The 20,758-nt window shown below is 42.0% G+C and overlaps 1 protein-coding gene across 3 annotated transcripts in view; it reads right to left on the minus strand.

Annotated features, from left to right (window-relative positions):
• The window catches only part of LOC101918751 (sodium channel protein type 5 subunit alpha), a 216,594-nt gene that overhangs the window by 100,450 nt on the left and 95,386 nt on the right, over positions 1 to 20,758 (minus strand). For 2 of the 3 annotated variants that reach the window (XM_027791757.2, XM_027791755.2), the window contains 4 exons: positions 16,973 to 17,155; positions 14,167 to 14,568; positions 4,755 to 4,887; positions 992 to 1,230 (listed from right to left, as the gene is read on the minus strand). In XM_027791757.2, coding sequence (XP_027647558.1) covers positions 992 to 1,230; positions 4,755 to 4,887; positions 14,167 to 14,568; positions 16,973 to 17,155 — 957 coding nt within the window. The remainder of the gene's footprint in view (positions 1 to 991; positions 1,231 to 4,754; positions 4,888 to 14,166; positions 14,569 to 16,972; positions 17,156 to 20,758) is intronic. The other variant, XM_027791756.2, reaches the window with a different exon arrangement.

Here is a 20,758-nt window from a genome sequence, read left to right on the forward strand (position 1 = left end):
AAGTTTTAAAGCAGTAAACCACAGTAACTTTCAAACATAAACTCAGAGAAAGAAGATTAAAGAAAAAGCTTCCGTTTTGTACTAACTGCAGAATTTGAGTGGCCCCCTGGAGTAACAAATTGTACCGCATCGCCTCTGGAAAGGCTTTTCTGCTGTCCCTGCAGTTTGGCTGCAGATCTGTCACTCTGCTTTTCCTTGGAGAAGTGCAGTCTCTGCTTACTTCGCAGCTCTATCCCCAGCTGCTCCAGCCTGCACATGGAGAGTTTCCCCTCAAAGCATCAGCCACTCTTTGCTCCATGTCCCCTCTGCCTGGGGGCTTGCATGGGACCCAGCATACACTGCTGGGCAAGGCAGGGAGGCACAGAGGGACATACAAGGACATACAGAAAATGTACCATAGGCACGTTCCTGCATACATATCCAGCTACAATCAAACACCACTCTATTTCCCTCCAAGATGTTGCCTTGGGTTTTTTTGTAGTTTGTTTGGGTTTTTGTTTGTTGTTGGGTTTTTTGTTGTTTGTTTGGTTTTTTTTTATTAACTTAAAAGTCACTATTAGTCACAAAGAACTGCAGCCTTATCATTGCTTTACCAGAAATCCCAAATAAACCTCATTAACCTTTCTCTTATCTTGTTTCCTTAAACAGATACAAAGTAGATAACTATCAGGAGCAGCCCAGAAACATGGCTTTAATGGTTACTAATAACATTAGAATATGTCAGTTTAATAAAAATAGACCTGTGTCCTTCATTCATTTTTCTTCACCTCTGGAAAGAGGTGACTACGTGGACTTGCTTGACATGGGTTTACAGTTGGACTCAATGATTCTAAAGGTCTTTTCCAGCCTAAATAATTCTCTGATTCTATGACATGTCATAGGCCAAGCAACGCTGAGAGCATATCAAAATAGGGTCTTCACAAACGGCAGCTAAAACTTTAAAAAGTGACAAACACATCTCAGGTAGCACTTCAAGTTTGCATTCACTTACCAAATTGCCTATGTAAAGCATGTGGTCAAACTCTTTCGTCATCTTATAATGCTCCAAAGCCATGAAAAGCGTGTTCAGCACAATGCACAGGGTGATGGTGAGGTCGGTAAATGGGTCCATTACCACAAACTTGACAAATTTCTTGATTAAAAGCCAAAGTGGGCAGCAATCCCAAATGAGAAATTTAACAGCAAAGTGGTTCCAGCAGGGAGGACATTTCTGGTGTGATTCCTCAAGCTCTAAGTCACAAGCAGTAAAGTAACAGTCAATTCACACCGAGTTATATGACAAGAGAACACTTAAAATGACTCATAACATAGAGGAAGACCCCTGAATTACCCCAAACTTTTTTTTAGGATAAAATTATTTTTTTCCTAATCGGCTGGCAAACTACACACTTCGGGGTTTTTTGCCAGTTGATCTGCACTTAGTAGACAGTGACCTATTCTGAAAGTAATAACCTTTTAAAAGTGTTGCAAGCATAAAGGGACAATCACACTAAATATGTAAAGTCCAGTATTTTTTTAATATATATATATCTCCTCAGATTTTTACTCTGTTTTCCATTTTGCCAAGTTCAAATGGATAAGAATACAATGCCTTCATTTAACTTGGAGTAGAATACGTTATTTTCATCCTCAGGTCACATTTTAGAAGTATCTTAAGTAACACTTTTTAAGGCAGTTAAGAGATGAAAGAGATTAAATCCAATATTTAGAGCTGATTTAAGCACTTGCAAGCCAGATCATCACTGGTTATCAATAGGGTTTCTGTTCTTGATGTGCAATCCAAAACCACATTAAGCATCTGATTTCTTTTGAAAGGCCCACATACAAAATCAGGGGAGTCCATAAGTCACTTTGAAAATGCTACTAAAACTCCAGTGTGCTTTTTAAAGGTGCTTTTAAAATATTACCTAAAATACAACCTTTATATGTTCATTTTCCTTGAGCACAAAAGAATTGAAATAGCTTCATAAGTATAATTTGCGCTAAACGGTGAAATAGAAAAGCCAAAAAAGACAGTTAATGACTGAATGATAATGATTAGCGGAATTGCTTAATGCTTTCCTTTTCTGATTCCTTTATGGGCATGGAATGCTGTATAACGTTTTTAGTCTATATAATTAGAACCTGCACTGATAACAGGAAAACTTTAGCCAAGGCTGTTATTTCAATCGGTTTATAAACAGCCTCCTCTCTCACGTCAGGATGAACTCTCTGGGCATTTTTCTTCATTGCACAACAGAACTACAGTATTAGGTGTCTTCTAGCAAGCTTTCAAAGTATCAGATGATATCCTACATGCACAGGTTTTGCACAGGCATTTACACAGCTCCAAGATCTCTGGCAAACCAAACTGCTTGTGAGAAATAACTATGTCTTTCCAGCCTCCAAACAGAACGTTTAGAGGTAAATCTCTAAAAGGATGTGAGAACCATCCATACCCAAACAATTTCAATGCAAAATCCTAAATTTGCATTTTTTTGGAAAGCCACCTCTGAAAGTAATAGTTTAGGGAGTCACTTCCTAAACGTTCTAATTTTCCAGGTAAATCCAGAAAACACCTGACTACATCCATACCCCTCATAATCACTCCTCAGCAACCCTGCTTATTCCACTGTTATTAATTTGGGGACCTACGTGGTGGACACATCAAATTAGTGACTTTTTCCTGAGGCTCCACAGGACACAAGCCCCTTTAAGTCCAAGTCGCTGCTATAAGGGGTAGTTTCATCCCTCTCACCCTCACCAACATATTATTTCTCTGTCCTTTTGCCAGTTTTTGTGCTCCTGGACCTTCTCAGTGAGCTGGTTCTACCGGTTGACCCAAATGAACACCAACTGTACAGTCAAATCAAACTGCAAGAGCACAGCAAGGGAAGGGGGAAAGTGTGATTGTCCTGTTTTGACAGTGATGTGGCATTAAAATGGTTTAAATCAATTAAGAAGCCACATCCTTTCCCACCATAGGTGATCTTTGGAAATTGCAACAGATTTAATAGTGTTTTTGAAAAAAATCTGCTAAAGGAAGAGTAAAATTGGACTCAACTTTTTTTCTTTTACTTTATATTGTTTTAAAAAATGGTCAGAAAAACACAGTCAAAGTTTGTATTGGAGGTATTTTTACTCTGATTTTTAAATGAAAAAAAGCCTAGGTCCTTCCTTGTCTGCAAGGCTTTACAATGTCTGGGGAAAAACAGCCAGATGATGACTGCCCAAGAGCTGAGAGGAGAAACCAGGTAACTGAAAGGGAAGGGATTACTGGTCTGGCTGTTTCGCAGTTCGGCACAAATTATAGAGCTATTATTACAGGTAAAGCCTGTGATACATTTTATTCTTATTCGATATTCCTCTTGTTAACACGTATTCAGTTTCAATGACTAATCAAAGCCTGGGAGTTAGGAAACCTTTGATAAGGATTGAAACAGTTTTCCATATGAAGCTAAATATGTACATCCTCTGAGTTACCCTAGACTTGATGGTCTCTGTTTCTGTGGTAAGAAATAATAGAAATAACCATTACATAAATAAGAGGTCCAACTCAGACCTTTTAGGCATTCTTAACACACTGCAAAGAAGCAAATCAATCACAAAGCTAATTGCTAAAAAACCCTCAGAGAACAAATAATATGTGGAGTAAACTAAACACTGGAATACATCGAAGTTATTATTTACCTATTAAGAATACAACTCTTTATTTATTTAAACATATATGTATTTTTACTGGGCACAATACTGGTGAATATAACCACAGGCAATGGTAAAAAGCTGAGGAAGAAGGAGGGCTTTGTGGTTTCATGTTGGGCTGTCTCCAAAGGGCTAGGTCCAGTCCCTTTCTTCAAGGTATCTCCCAGATAAGCCCCTCTGGCTTGCCTTGCCTTTCTATTCTTCACTAACACAGACAGTGAGGCTGCAGGAGAATCCGAAATTTCCCTTGCTCCACACTGTGCTCTTGACAAACATTTTCCTATACTCTTAGCTGCTGCCTCGTATCTTGTTTCAATTTACAATGTAGGAGACATGAGGAACTGTAAGGAGCCCTTTCATGCTGCATGTAAAGAACCTAAAATGTGAAGTCTTGCTGTAAGTTGTTGTCTTGCTATCCATGAATTTGTGAAAGAGAAGTGCAAAGTTCCTGTATGTGGAAAGAAAGGGAAGGGAAATCCCTTTCACCTAATGAGCAGCCTAATGAGCAATGGAAACATTTGCTTGGAAATATTTGCATGGACAAATGGGTCCTTTGAGCATCCTTAAATTTCAGAGTGGGATTCAAACACCCACCAAACTGTCCCATTAGCTGCTCTGCAAGGAGGAGACTTTCCTCCCCCACAGCTTGGAAGTTCTTCATGTAGCTGGTGACTGCACATGCCAAGCTTTGCATCAGCTCTGGAGAGATGAGATAGAAATGTACCTACAGTCACCCAGTCTGGTGCTCCCCCACCCTGCATCTTCATTAGCCCTGTGTAATCAAATGCCACGGGAGCACAAAATCTTATCAGATCTGATTTTGGTTATATGGCCAGCATTATTTTTTTTCAGGATTTTTACAAGTCCATGGGTAAGGCAGTTATTATTTTGCCTTCTGTTACAACATTACCTCTGTCATAGGGGTCGCAATAACTTTCTATAATGCCTTCTTGAAAAACAATGAGAGTTTAATATTAGGGTTCTTTGTTCTTTGTTTAATATTAGGTGTCACTTTGTTCCTGCCAATCAAGATGCATATGGCTTTGAGTTGGGCAACTAAAGACATGTCTTACCTTCCAGGGCACTGGTGATGATGCTGACAGCGCTCACTGCCCTCTGCCTCTGAAAGGGTTCATCCGAGTGGTCCACCGACGGGCGGTGGGGCATTAAAAGCTGCTTCTTGCTTGCCTCATCTGAGGGAGAGGTCTGTTTAAATGAACACATTGGATCAGCAGAACAAAACCAAGGCAGATATGGTAGCATTTTCAAAATTGACTAAGCACTATTTTTCCCATTTGAAAAGTCCAAAGCTCACTTATTTCCCAATTAGACACATGCTGACAGAGTACTGCTTTTTAAAACGACACTTTGAGCAATTTTGGAAACTTTGTCCTGCCCTTTACCTTCACGTTTTCCAGTGAAAGATGCAGGTGAAAATAAAGGAATGCTTCTGATGCCAGAGAAACAGCAGTGCTGCTTCAGCAAGCACTTTGCTTGTGAAAGAAGCCCTGCTTAATTACATTAATTAATCCATTATTTCTGAAATGTGTTAACTGTTTAATTATACGGCTAGAAGTGAAAAAGGGGTGTGGGCAACAGCTCCATTACAGGCTTCTGATATCATACCAAGCAAACTGACTCCTCAACACATGTTTTCTCTTGTTCTGAAACACTGCCAAATCTCAGGAACACATTGTCATTCTGGTGATCTTTGGTGTCAGGGATTCTGAAGCTCCATAATTAGGGGAGAATCTCAGTTTCTTTTTTTTCTTAGGAAAAAATAAAAAATAACCCAAGCTCTCTTATTTTCATGTTTCTCATGGAAAAGTTTTTTAAAAAGCCCCAAACCCAAAGAAATAGAATACCATAAAAACAGAACTCCCAATCTGTCTTTATTTAATGCTTCATTTTAAATTAGTTTTATGCTTTTTGAAGGCTTGGGTTTTAGAAGTCAGCCAGAAACACGGTATAGCTGCAGACACACACTGTAATAAATACTTTATATTGTCAGCTCACAGGAGCAAGATGTTAAGACTTTTATTATTAAGAGGTCCCACTTTATACAGAGACAAATCCCACTAGCTTTACTCCTCTAGTTCTCCCACAGGCAGAAGGAAAGGTGGGGGCTGAGGTATAAGGATTTGGGAAAGCCAGGTTCATCATCATTCTCTGTCACAGGCCTCCTGGTTGAGACACTCACTCTCACAAAATAAATGTTTTAACAGCCTGTCCTGCTCCTCCAAGCATACAGGCTGTGAGTTCTGATACACTATGTAAGCAAGAGAGATGCACTGTAGATAGATGGGTACTGATGGCTCTTGCAATATAGCTCAAGGAAATGTGAAAGGAGAAGAAATCCTTATGAAGATGATAACTCCTGGTTTATAGAGATGTCAGAGTAGCTGCTTTTGCCTCTCCATAGTCAAATGAGCTACAGGAATTGGATTCAGTCTTCTGGATCTTCTCACCACTCGGGTCTGAAATGGCCCTAACCACCCCCAGTAGCACCCAGGATGCCAACCAAGATATGCCATGGGCAGCAGCTCCACAGCTCTGCCACCAGCACACAGAGGGACTCAGGATCCCTCCTCTTCACCATTTCTCTACCGAAACTGCTCTTCAAGCAAGGCAACTCTGTGAGAATGGCAGGAAAAAGCGCTGGAGCCCTACGAGCTGTCTGTCTGGAGTGTGACCTCTTCAGGGCAGGGGACATCCCCTTGTCAGATGGTCACAAAGGACACAGATGCTGGGCCACAGGTTGACACCGAAAATAATAGCTAGAATACTGGTCCCAGGTCACTTCAAAGTACTGTAGTTAAAAATACCAATCGCTGCAAGACCAGAGAAGAGTAAGGACTTAAAACATTAAAGCAAGCACTTAAAACATTAGCTAAGCCAAGAAAGCAGTAATGCTTCAAAACAGCTTTTATTTTTTTTTTCCTTTCTAAAACATTCTCTTTTGTTAAAACAATCGGCTCGTCCATTCAGTTAATGATTCAGTCATCTCCAAAGCAGAGGTGTAATCAGAACCTATTCAAAGAGACTCCTGCTTGTGCATAAAACATAACAAGAAAATTCTCTGTCCTTGCTTTAGGAGCTGGGGAAACCAGGAACAGTATTTCAGATGCATTAGTTCACTTGATGCCCTTCGCCTTAAAAATATCCAATAAAAACCAAAGAAACAACCACAAATGTTTTATTAATGAAGAAAGCATCTACAAAATTGCATAATCGTTTACACCAGTTTGGAGTACATAACAAATACATGGGGCTGAAAAGAAATAAGTAGACAAGGAGATAAAAAACCATGAGGGAGACAAATTTCTAAGTAGAATAAAATAAAAACGTAAAAGAAAAAAAAGAGGGAAAAAAAGCCAAATAAAACTCTGACTCTTCCAGTTCCCTCTGTCTGTAGAATGAACCATAACAAAACCTCAAATCTCAAATTCCTCTGGATCATCTAACTCTTACACTGTACAATCTTCCCATCCCATCTGACTGGAAGCCTAGGATGTACCAGCAGCATGTCTGTAGGTAGTCCCATCCCCAGAAGTACCAGTTTTCTGACTGTCAGGAAGGATACTATATTCCCCTTTATGCAGGCAGAAGTGCTTTTGCAAAAGTTATGGGTTGGTGGCCTTTCTCTGAAAGCCACTTTTTACAGGTGCAAAAACAATTCACTGCAGAGGTAAAAAGTCAAAGGAAAAACATTCAGAGATTCATTCCTCCTGATTTTTTATTCAACTAAACCAGCGTGTAAATGAAAAATTCAAGTTAAAAAGGTTTGGCATGTCCTGCATAAATAACAATAATAATAATAATTATGATAACGATGATGATGATAACAATAATAACAACAATAATAATAATAGGGGAAAAAAGCAGGGAACTGGCTTTTTCCCTAGGTTTGATGCAGTATTCTCAACCCAACAAGTTTTTTAGTCACTCTTTTTCTTTCCAGCCCAGCATTCTCAGTGCTGTGACCCATGTCATGAGAAGCGGTCCCCAGGACTTCAGGAGCTCTGCTGCAGCCAAGGGGACCGCTAGCAGTCGCTGACCTCCACACACACAGGGGTATTTCCGAAGAAGCCTTGTGATGGCTCCTTCCTTCACCTTGGAGGGGTAAATTTGCTGCTGGCCCATGCTCAGAGCAAACGCTGCTGTAAGTGCCAGCCGCTTGCTCGCCCAGCTGCCTGAAGCCCAGCTCCCCCTGCCAGCCGGCAGGCAGCAGAGGGTCATCCCTGGAGCCAGGACACAGGCTCTGGCAATGGTGGGGTGTAAGGAACACTGCTGTGCTCTTGGCAGGAGGACCAGTCTCTTTCCCAACAGAGCTGTTAATCTATCACATAGCCAGCTTGCCGTTTACAATCAAGTATTTTTTCCAGGAAATAAAGTTTCCAACCAGGTGATTTGCTTAAAAATCTTGAAATTACTGAGGGAAGTTCTTGAACTTTTGTTCTTTGTAAAGAATAGATATGTGAGAGGGTTTTTATATATATATGTATTAATTTTAGTACAGAGATAGTTAATAGTCACGCAAGGAACCAGCAACTTTTGCACTCTGAGATAGAGAGCATCTCCAGGAGCGGGACAAACAAAGACTATTATCATCACAGAGAGAATACAGGCGCAGTTGTTCATCATACTTATATTCCTATAGAAATTAAGCAAAAATAACAGCAGTCCCTACAGTTATGCAAGGAATATCCTTAGGACCCAGATGAGAACTCATGATGGAGTTAAAACACGGGCACTTCCAGAGGGGTGAGATTATTTGTGTTGCTCCCTGATTGACTGGAAATGTTTCTCCTTTGGATTGGCTAAATTCTATAGGGACAAATATACTATTCAGTAATTTACATGTAAATGAAGATGCATAACACTGCAGAATTATTTTCTTCTGAGTGCCTACACTTCTGAGCTATGTCAAAACTGTTCTGTGAAGATGTGCTTATACATGGCAGCATTTTAAAGACCACATTTGGGAACTGGGACAAGTTTAATTTTCCTTGTACAGTAAAAATCTTTTCAAGCAGAAAAAGAGGTGGACAGGCCACACCATGAACAATGGACCCAGTAAGGCACTAGCACAAATATTTAATGAGATTGAAGGTGACCATAATAGAGCACAGCTTTAAAAAGAAGCCATTCAATTTTGAGTATGCTTGATTATTTAAAGAGATGCACCACAAACTGGAGCAGCTTGCAATATTTGTGTCAAATCTGACTGGTTTAGGCTTAGGATGGGCTAAAGCAAAGTTTGAAATGAGCAGAATCTAAAGCCACGGTGACAACTCTCTGTGTGACAGCAGCAGAGGGCTAGCTCGCTTTTGTCTACACTGGCAGCAATTTTTGGATGGCTTGTTTTGTTGACCTTTTTTCTGAGCATGGAAACTGCTAACATTTTCCATTTTCACCAGTCCTGTGGCAAAGCAAGAAGGGGAAAAAAAGTAATTTTACCTCCAGGCAGTTTTAGGGTCAACAAGAAAACCTTACACCAATGCGGTCAGCAAAACAGCTTTTTTTGCTCAGCAACAGCAAAAGTCAAGGTCTTTTTGGTTGTTGTTGTTTTGGGGGTTTTTAAAATAATGAAGACAAAAAAGATAATCTTCTAAATCCTTAGTTTGGCACTTTGATAAGCAGCCTGGCCTTTCTTAAGGGCTCACTCCCCACTAGTTTTCACTCCTGTCAAGCTAGCAATACTCAGCGTTTCTAGTTTCCTAAAATAAAAATAAAAAAATAAATAAATAAACAAAACAAAACATATGTGCTACCAAAAGGAAATTTAGGAAGAGTTGTAAGTGTAAGAGGGACACCCCGGGTAGCTCCGACCTCAGCCTCGTTGCCCATCCCAAAGCCATGTCACAGGTGGCACCGCTCTGCTCCTGGGCTGATGGGGAGCTCTGATGAGCAGATGCCTCAGGGAGAGCGAAGCAGTGGGGAGCACCAGCTAACAGCCAGCTGCCCACCTGCAAACAACCACCTCCTCAGTCCCGCATCCATTCCTCTGCCCCTTCAAATCTCAAAAATAACTGGAAAGTCAGGATAAACTAAAAAGCTTGCAATTCCCCTCCAGAAAGGGCTCCAGTTGGCTTTAGGAGGCAAGAGGGGATGCTGTCACGTGCATTTCTTAACCCTTGAGAAATTCTTAATGACAACGAGTGACATCTTACTCATCCTCATCAGATCCCACGATAAATTGAGCTCCAGGTAACAACTCATTAACTTAATCCAATTCTGTTTAAACAGATCAATACCTTGTGAAGGGAGATGTTACTCTAGCCTCTTAACTAAGAAACATCAAGACACAACAGAAGAATACATAACTACAAGTAAATACCTCAGGAATGTGCAGAAACTTTAGGTTGTAGCGTGCCCTGAAGTTACTTACATAATGTATAGACTTTCTCTAAAAGAGGTGAAAGCCCAAACTCCCAGCCCAGCAATCAGCAGGAGCATAAAAAATTTATCATTTTTCAAACCTCTGCATCTCAGGTCAAGTCAAAAACCATTAGGAACTTAAGCACAGTCACCAGGTTCTGCTTCTGTCTTATTTACACTGGGGTAAGTTTGATGAAATCAGCAGCTGCACCACTTGAAGAAAACTGGTAGGAGAACAGGAGTGGCCCTGATCCAGTCCTCTGCAGGATACACCACAGATTTCCAGGAGAGTGACTAGGACTTACGGTGGGTTTCTTAAGACAAGCTCCCTGCACCCCTTGGACTTAAATGCCTGTTGCTCTTCACATCCAGGTGAAGATGCCTGACCCAGAGCCAGCTTTGTGGAGGGTGTTTGCAGACTGTAATTTCATATTGCACTACTTTGCTCTTCATATGACCTCAGTGGGCTTTGTAGCCTGAACACTGCCGTGTAACCCCCTGTGCTGCCAAGGGCAGCCCCCCAACAACGCTGCCACCACTCCTTGTGAGTGCTTTTATGTGGCATGGGAACATCAATGGGGGCAGCAAAGTGTGCAGATATGCATGGGTTCCCTGCAGAGGATGGGATGTCCATCCTCTTACTCAGACTGTGCGCTGAAGGCCCTGGTGACTTGGTAGGACTGCTTTGATGGAGGAGGAGTGCACGGATGGATGCCTGTCTGCATGGACCATGCCACCCATGGCCAGCAAGCCTGCTAACCAGTCAGACTGCCCCAGCTGACAAGGCTGATGGGCCTAAGCACCATCCATTGAGATTATCTGAGATCTCTCCTGTTTCACTAGCTGTATTCAGAGATTAGGGGATGGAGATGGAAAGTGCAAGCACACTTGATTTCTCATGGGAACACACTCACTTCCATCTGTGCCAAGGCAGCCAAGGCCAAGTGAAGACCATTTGAAAACTGGATTTTTGAGTTTACATGCTCTTCTGCAGCCAAGTGTCAGGAGAACACGCATCTGAGTCACCAGCCTGAACAGCAGGACAATGTGCTGTAGCCACCTCTCCCAGGGGAGAGGGCACAAGCTGCACAGATGCCTTCACATCAGCTCAGCTGCCACCCGCAGCCATTCCCATGGGCACACAGCCCTTGGCTGGGGCACAGGGTAGCAGTTGCAATGACACAAAGGCATGAAAGCTGTTCATCGTGGTTCCAACTACTTTGCCTGGGGTGAAATCTTTGGGCTGAATGTTGCTAAAACTGATCAGGCTAAAATTCTCAAAAGTGCTAGTGACTTTTTGTGCTTTCCCTGAGAAACCTTAGGAGGTCCTAGTTTGAAACCATCTGCTGAAACTATAGTCTGCTTAAGGGCTGCAAGCTGGAAACTCAAAACCAGAGATGGTCAGATCTTATTTGATGTTTACTGTGCCTTTTAAATCCGAAGTGTTCTTCCAGGCTTTCCCCAAACCAGGGTTCAATGGTCTCCCCACTCAGCAGCAATCAGACAGGTCTGTGTTACATTCATCTGATACTACTGAGCATCACAGAGGGACCTAAACAAATGCATCTTCAAAACTTAATGCTGTAAAATGTGTTTTGCCAGCTCCATCAACTCGGACATTGTGTTTACATGAGTGAAGCCACACTTACACCTCAGGAAGCTGCATGTCAGGGCTTAATGCATATTACAGTGATAGCTTTTTATGGACTGCTCCTTCTTTTCTTGTTCAGGGAAGATACAACAGCATAAGTGGGTCCTTATTCATCATGGGCTTACACTCATATAAAATAAATAACAGCAGCAGGGTCAATGCGGTTAATGAGGTAACTTCAGCTTCACCCTGCAACATCTTTCTTTTGCTTCCTCCAAACATACCAAGATTCTACAAAAAGAAGCCAGAGCTGCTGACAAAGAAAAAACTCAGTGTCAAATTTTAAACACGGAAAAGGCAAAAAATAATCAAACAAAAAGCCCAGAAGCATGTTGATTTATCTCCCAGCACACTGAGGTGTTGGATTTGCTATTTCCTTTTGCCTGCACTCCACGGCTGAGGCTGCACGTTTGTGCCCAGCGCTTATGGTTCCTGTAGTGAATACATCTGTACAGCAATGGGCTTCTTGCCAATTAGCTTTTAACTCCAGCTCACATTTTCTGGATAGATTAGATACCAAACCTGTTTTGCAGAAGACACAACATCCTTCACATTGCATCACTGAATGAGCATCTGTTACTATAGCGCCTGGGTGTTATTTCCTAGATGACCAGGGAGCTGCCAAGCAAGCTCATCCACCCTGGCTGTTCAGTTTTCCACATCCATTTTTTTAAAAGGCAGGAAGCTGGCAAATGAAAAGAAATGCCGGCAGAGCTCAAAGCCTCCCTGTCACCTCAGGACCCAATCCTGTAACATACCATTATTTCCTGTGAAAGGCTAAGTGCTCTCGTGCTTTGTTAAGCTTTTTCTGGCATCCAGGAGATCCTCAGCAGCCTGCAGAGCTGCTTTCCTTACAGAGAAAAGAGGGACATCCAGTGCTCATCTTCTGAGGCCTTTCTACTTTGGTTCAGACTTTTTTTTTCTTTAATGCACAGGGCTTTTTTTTTTCTTGCTTTTTTTTTTTTTTCCCCCACCAAGCTAAGTCCAATAAAATTCCCACTATCTACAAATAGTGTTTCTGTTGCTTAGCTGTCTAGAGACTGCTCTCAGGACTGGTTTTCCTTGTCTGCAGAGAGTAAAAAAGGGATTACCAAAGTCCTAAATGAACGAAGGTGTGAACATCTGAAAAAGCAGTAACAGCCTCAAAACTGTCAGCAAAAGAGATAATTCTCACACCAAGCAGCTTCCCACGCGCAGCATGGCCTCTCCTCTCATGTACAGTGCGAGAGTCTATTTGCAGGACTACAGGGAAAGCCTGGATAGGTGAGGAAAAAAATTCTGTCCAAAGCTTGAAAGGGAAGAAGCCGCCTGACTCTAAAAAAGCTACTTCTCAATTTACTGATAATCTGACACCACGGCTGGGATCCTTCTCGCTCACCTTTCTCTTTAGGAAATGCCTTGCCTAATACATGTTAGAATCACATTTGCTTATTTCCCCACCGATGCAACCTGGTTTTGGCACCTTATTGCTCTGCTTGAACTTCATCTCACCTGACTTAAGACACCTCTGATAATTCTTCTACATCTTGGGCTCCCCTTGTGGTTAAAGTTAACAGAAAGAGGCACTTTCAGGGAGAGAGATTATTCTGGCCCATTTTCAATCTCTAAAATGAAATAAATCCTGCCCACACTGATGGTAGTGACTAGACCTCTGTTGCATTAAAGACTGTTGAGGGTGATGAGCTCCAGTGCAGATTATCTACATTAAGAGATAAATTCCCACCACATCAAACTGGCAACCTGTCCAAATTGCCTGCCTGCATAGCAGCTATTTTCAAAATAACATCTCATGGTTTTCCAAGTGAATTCATCCTGGGGTCCTAATGTTATTTGTCTTAAGAGTTTATTTACAGCCTTATTAAATATTTTGCAGCAGTGGTGCTTTGCAGCAAAGATCCTGACAATCTGAAAAAGGCTTGAAGTGTGTTGATCATCTGCTCATCTTTTCTGGGTGTTATTTCAACTGGATGCTAAACCCTTCTGTGAACTACCTTTGGACCGTAAGAACAGCCCTTCACAGTAGCTATACGTAATACCAGAGCTTAGAAGCAAACAGATAGCAACCAGTGGGAGAAAAAGCAGTCCCAAGATGGTAAGACTCAAACCGAATCATGTTAAAAACATCATTTTCTAGCCACTGGACAAAGTCAGATATTAAAATGTCAAAAGAAACTAACTTAAAAAATGTCCCTACAAGGAAAGAAAATTCATATCAAACCCAAGACGTAGGTATTTGCCTCCAGCCAGCTCTGAACAGTTAAGTCTCACCAGAAGTCGTGAACCTCTTACACGGCACTAGACACAAGCCCATTGCCTTCGCACCCTGCCTAGGACGCTGGGTCTGGGTTTCTCACTGCAGACTGCACATCGTGTGTACAAATTACAGCAAATCCCAACAACATTTAGAAGGAAACAAGAGTGTGAATCACATACAAAAGTTATAAAGTACTCACCAGGTCGCCTGTCCCAGGTTTTTCCATAATAACTGGGGGGAGCAGTAACCCTGCAGGAGAAGTAGGGTCTGGGTTGAGTGCCCCGGTGCCTCCTCCTATCAGGGAAACCACACCATTGCAATCCACTGAGCTGTTCCTTTTGCCCGTCTGGGTGTAGTTGGGAGTAGTAGGGTGAGAACTATGGCTCACTTGACTTTGCACGCTTGGACGCCTCCCAGATCTTGGAATTAAGAGAGAGCCCCGGTGGCTTTCATTTTCCCCAGCAGTGCTGATCTCATCATCGGCAAAATCTGTTTCGGAGCCAGTGTCTCTGCCACGGAGTCGGAAACTGAATATGCTTCCGTGGCTGGTTCTGCGCTTCACCAAGTTTGCACTGGGACCATAACTAATGCCAAGGAGAGTCTAGAAACCCCCAGAAAGGAAAAAGGGGAAAGAGAAACAACATTTTGCAACACGTTTTCAGGAGCAAGGAAGGTCTGGGGAGAGCAGTAAGTTCCACTTTAAATCAAGTGCTTCAGAGAAAGACTTAATTACACGTAGCCAACCTTTGCAAAGTTAAGAGGTTGAACAGTCATTCCTAGCCATTAGGTATTTGTCTAATACTTGACAGTTAAAGATGTACTGAAACAGGAAGGGTCAAGGTGGCATTCACCTCGTAGTGTGATACTTCCTTTGCTTCTACTCCCCACCCCCGTCTGGTAAGTGCCGAAGGACCCGGGAAGGCAGCACAAGGAGTGGAAAAGAGGAGCAGGGAAGGGGATCCAGCTCCAGTTTACTGCATTATCACACATCTGTGATCTTCATAACAGCTAGGGAAGGAACGTTGCAGTGGGAGAAGAAGAGATAAAGAAACAGGGCAGGAAATGAACTGCAGGGGAAATGAGAAGAAGAGGGAAGAAGAAGAAGCAGAATACGACGGAAGAAGGTGATAAAGGAAAAAAAAAAACGAGAGCAAGAAGAGGGATATGGTTTATTATTCTGTAAAATTATTATCCCAATGCATATGGCTGCTTTAAGGGGTAAGTAACCTCAGCACACAGGAGTCTCCCTCACACTCAAATTTTATCAGCCTTGAGGATCCACTCTGATGTCAGCTAGTGAGAGTGCAACTCTGACAGAGCATCAGGAAGACATAGCCAAGGACTAAACAACCTAAACCCTGGCAGAGTAAAAAGGATGTTCAGAAAATGCGTAAGAAATTCAAGCCTATCCCCTTCCCTCATATCTGAAGAAGAAATTATTGGAGTAAGAGCATTTAGGCAGAAATACTTTTGATTTTATGGCCTGTACAGAATTGTCAGCTTCTTCAGAACTTTCTCATGAGCCAAGTGTGTATGAAGAGAGGTCAGATCTTCACAGCATCCACAAACCAGACAAACCAAATGAAGCCTGATTTCATTTTGCACAGTAGCTTACACTACTGAGTTATGTAATGATGCTATTTTGTGACCCTGGTACAAGGAAGAGTACAAACCCCAGGCCCCTTCTAACTAAAACCAACCCGTTTGGATTGCTACCAAATTTTAACTGGTCAGAAATCCATGCCTGGGTTTCCATGGCACAGTCATTGAGACTGATTTCTGATGGCAACACACTTCCAGCTGCTCAGATTGCATCTGAGTGATGACTCAGCTTTACTCCCTCCAACCATGCCAGACACAGCCTTGCAGAGAAGATTTACTATGAGCTTTGAAATGTGTCTCCCATGTTTCTCATGCATATGACATCCAGGGGCGAAAAGTGAAAACACAAAATATTAATCTAAGAAACAATGTGCAGCTCCAATCCACGGTCATTCTGGTACATGGTGTCTTGAAACCCATCCAGAATGAAGCTAAAGAGCAATTCTAGCTTTAACAGAAGTGTGATTTGTAACGCGACCCATTCCACCAATGAGAAAACAACAAAAACTATTAGATTAAAAAATGCATGTAATTTACAGAAATCTATCTCTGTGTAAATTTTGTGAGCTGGGGAGTCAGTAATTGGTCACATTTACTTACATCACTTACAACTTTTCTATGAGCTTTTTATGGCTGCCAAACATCCCTAAATTCACTGACAACAAAATATAAAAAGACTTAGCCCATTACATGGCTATTCAAAACAACAAAATAAACTGATTTAAACTTTGCCCTCAGTTAAGCAAAGACTAATTATCTGAAGCTATTTATGATCATTTGATACATACGGCATGTGCAAATTCATATTCATGCATGTCAGTAACATTTACATAAAACCCTATTTAACAACAGTCTCACTCCATTTTTTCCCCCTGCAATAGAAAGTAGAAACAAGTGCCACAAAGTTTTGACTTGAAGGCAACTAGCAAAGGAATATAAAAATGTTAATAACGTCTTTGTATAGCATTTATAAAGCTCTCAGAGACAAGCTTCCTCTTTTCCTCCTCCTCCTTTTTCTTTTTAAGCTTTGCAGGTTTCTTCTAAGAATATTTTATCTCTAGTAGGGATAGGATAGATATAATCAGATGAATGAAATTAAAGAAAATAAACAAGACTGTGGGTAATCTTGAAGCAGGGAAAAAAAAACAAACCACAAATCAACCCCAAAACTGAAACAACAGATTTGTAAAAATGTTTAATGGGCATTTTTAATTAATTTTGAAAAAAATTTGGTAACATATCCCCTTTCACTGTTCTAACACAGACTGTCTGTAGGTCAGCCATGATATTAAATATCCGATTTTCTTTACAGCTGAACATTTCAGCCTTAATTGCCTATTCAGAGCCTGGCCTAGCCAGCAAAGCGCAGTGTGGAGTAAGTGACATTTCAGACCGTGGCTTACCATTCTCCTCTGACCGTCATCATAGTCACACTTGGGATTCCTTTGATCTTCCCCATACTCTTCTGCCCCCGAAGATTTCCTTTTCTTTCGCTTATTTCTTCTTTCTTTGGCATTTTTGGATGCTAAAGGTGACATTTCCAATGAGCTGAGTGACATTGAATCAATTCCTTTAGCAGCTAGTGCCTGAAACAGGTAGAAGGCGTAAAATTTATTATTTGAGTTAAGGATGTCAGTGAGAACTAATAATTACTCCACTTAGCAATTATTTTTCATTTTAAGTTTTAAGGTTGTGTAGAAGATAAATTAAAAATTTCAGGTGGCCATGAATTGTAAAACTATCTCACGTGGCTGGAACTGGTCTTAACTTGTTTCTAACCTCTACATTTACCTGTAGGAAAATAAACAACAAGCAAGACAGGTTCCTAGTACAAATGCACACAAGCGGGTCTGCCACCCAGAACGGATAATGGAGCATTAGGAATGGCTGCATAAAATAATGTGATTTATGCGAAGCTCACACACAAGGTCCTTCAACACTTTGGGACAGGAACAGCCTGTGTGCACACACCTGTGGGTGTACACTGGGTGCACATCTCTCAAGTAACACTTCTGGTGCCAGCTGAAAAAAAAATGTCAAGCTTAGGGACCTTAGATTAAGCCCCTGCTGAACTTCAGCCCCTTGAACTGGGAGGGCTGGACAGGAGGGCAGCCAAGCTGGCTGCAGGGATTTTTCCTCCCCTATCACAGACGGATGCTAGGAACTGCAAGCAATTCAGCTGGCACGTTTCTGTAAACACTTCTCCCGAGCACCAGCACAGGCAGCTCTGATCTGAGATACACAGAGAAAACCGTGGGCTTAAATGGAGATAAGGTGGACTTTGCTTTGCCATGTGCTTCAGTGCTGTGCTGGTTATCTGGTGGGATTGCTACAGGAGCTGACTGATAACAGACCAAATGCTAGAAACCCAGCAGAAGTCGAATGCAAAAGCCTGAGTACCCAGAGCCACAGTCTTGGAAGAAATGGGCAGCCAGGAGGGAGAAGCAACAGGTGGAGGGAGGAAGCAGCAGCCTGCACCCTTGCACTGGGTCCTCATCCCTGGTGCAGGCAGGAGGAGCCGGGGGGGGCTTTGGGCACAAAGCACCAGGTCAGGCTTTGAGGTGCCAGCGTCTTAGTGGTACACACATCAATGGCCTGGAGACAAGCCCATTTGCAAACCCCCAGCCAAAACACATAAAGTGAGTGAATTATTTTTTTTTTAAAAAAGCCTCTCCAGGTTCCCAAGAAGAGGAGGAACGGATGAATCCTCAGTGCTATTGTCTGTAAGGCACTAGAATCAAACAGGCAATCAGCTCTCCGCGGCAAAATACTCCCTTCCTCCCACAGGCATCAGTCCAAGGAAAGCGAAGGCACTTAACAGCCATGTAAAGAATCAATCATGTATTTCAAGGAGTAGCGGTACCTTATCAAGCTGAGAGCACAGCAAAACTTAATTCCTGTGGGAAATACCTTTCGTGAGCAAGCTGCTTAGAGCGGAGAGGAGGAGGGCTCAGGCACTGGTCTAGGCTGTTTGGGTTTTTTGGTTGTTTTTTTTTTAAGTCAATTGATTTAATTGCGATGCTGAAGTGCTTTCTCTTCATAAAGATTCAGCAAGTCTTTTGGTGTTAAGTTCAGGTTTAGGAATGTGTTAGACCAATCGTGTAAATTGACAGACAGTCCCCAAGCAGGCCTCTCAATTATATTTCTGCTGTCTTTATACTGCACAGTGCAAAAGCTGGTCTAAAGAGTTTCGGTTTTCCTTTCTGATTGCCATCATATTTTGATCTAGAAAATATTGTAGGTTATGCTGCTAAGCATGCTGTACTCTTACTGCAAAATAAGCTAATCTTCAACTTCTTGGCATTTTCTTAACTATTGCTTGGGCTGAAATGCTTCTGCCCTCCATACCTTTCTCAGTTACCGAAGAAGGATTTGGAGTAATTTGTTTCTCAGGGCATGGAGGATGTCCCCACATCCTGCCTATCTTCCCTTTCTGGTTGGGTTCCTGTGGCTGGTCCATGTCCTGCCCCTCAGGCACTGCAAGCCATAAACCACCGTAACTCCCAGGGGCCAGGGAGTGGTATGGGACCAGACATGTCTGGCAAGGCCGGGTGGTGGCTGAAGGATGGGAGAAAAGCTTAGCCCCCATGGGCCCTGACACAGGGATTATGCGGGAGATAGGATGTGAGGCAAGAACTTAGCGGTACAGAGAGAAAGTTAAAACCAGGATCTTGATAAAGGCTTGGAGAGCAAGATCAAATCTGAGTAGCTCTGGAGCGAGACACCTGAGAAGGAGACCTCAAAGCTATGTGGTACAGCCACCCAATTCACTTTCCTGAGCCTCTTCTTCCAGATGTCTAATTTGAAGCATTGAGGGTTGATTTGCAGAATTACTGGGCTTCAATAATGAACACAATGGACCCCAGTCGCCCTGCTCCTAAATTTCCTTTCCATAAGATTAGGATAATTCTCCAGGAGTATTACAAATACAAACAAGTATTTTCGAATCACACCGAGCCTGAGCATTGACAAGAGGCACTGAAAAACCTCTGAGGCTGTTAGTCATTTTGTCTTTGAAGCTGGCTTTTAATACCTGAGTTGGGAAGTCTGCTCGAGCTGGCCTAAGGCTACAGAACAGATGATGAGAAAGCAAAGAGCTGCTCTTGAGTTATGCACTGCCCGCCCTTTGCACTGAACAGGGCACAGGAAAAAGGAGACATGGCTGGCTGAAGAAATGACTGTGTTATAAAGCATATAGACAAATGGGCACAGTTTAGGTTTTCATAAGCAACCTTCATTTTGGCATATTCTGACTTGCAGGGCTTAATGTTCCCATTTTGTGTACATACAGGCTTAACCGAAATCAAAGCCTTCAAAAGGAAATTCTTTAATATCTTTAATTACAGCTGGAGCAAAGTTGACTGTTATTAGGAAGAGCTCAGCTGGAGTCAAAACACATGAAAATTTGTATAAAATAGGTAGGAGTTGGAGCTCAGTTTGGTCCCTTAGGTTACAGCAGAAAGTTACTCTGTTCAAAGTGCCTGTACATGGATGAAATTGCATTTACCTATTACTTAAACCATCAAAAAAGATCTTTTAAAGGACTTAAACGATGTATAAGCCTCTACTAGCACTTTGTTAAGGGTGAATTAGATTTTCTATTTTCTTTCCAAGGATTTAAATAGGATTTGTATTAGGCCCTGAAGTTGTATGTACCCAAAAGAAAATTATGTATATTAGTTTATATTGTGTATCAAGGATTTATTTCTCTGAACCACAGTGCTATGTGCTATTTCAGACTAATTTTCTTATTGTCTTCTTGTTCACAGCACCTAAAATGTTCTCTTCAGCTGTTTAGTAAAGGCTTTCTACCCCACACAAACCACATGCAAATTAACCAGTGTTATTAAGGCTATACAGCTGCATCCACCATTTGGCCTCCCTATTTTGCTTAAACTTAGGACGTAACATTAAATCCGTATCTTCTGCATAATTTTAAAGCTTAATCTCAAGATCTGCCTGTTTGCTTATTCAGGAAGGAAGTCATATGTGCTTCAAACAGGTTATCCTACATCTTTATCTTCATTATCGGACAGTTGGATGTTCATGGCAGTTTGAATGAGACATTGAGGGAAAGAACACGAGCTGAAGTGGTGGTAGAAGCAGGCTCAGCTGGGGCTATGGCTGAGCTACCAAAATAGCTGGTTTGTGCTCAGATGCAGATGTATTATACCATCATTAAAATGTCT

The sequence above is a fragment of the Falco peregrinus genome, chromosome 5, assembly GCF_023634155.1.
Source record: "Falco peregrinus isolate bFalPer1 chromosome 5, bFalPer1.pri, whole genome shotgun sequence".
In the NCBI taxonomy this organism is placed as follows: domain Eukaryota; kingdom Metazoa; phylum Chordata; class Aves; order Falconiformes; family Falconidae; genus Falco; species Falco peregrinus.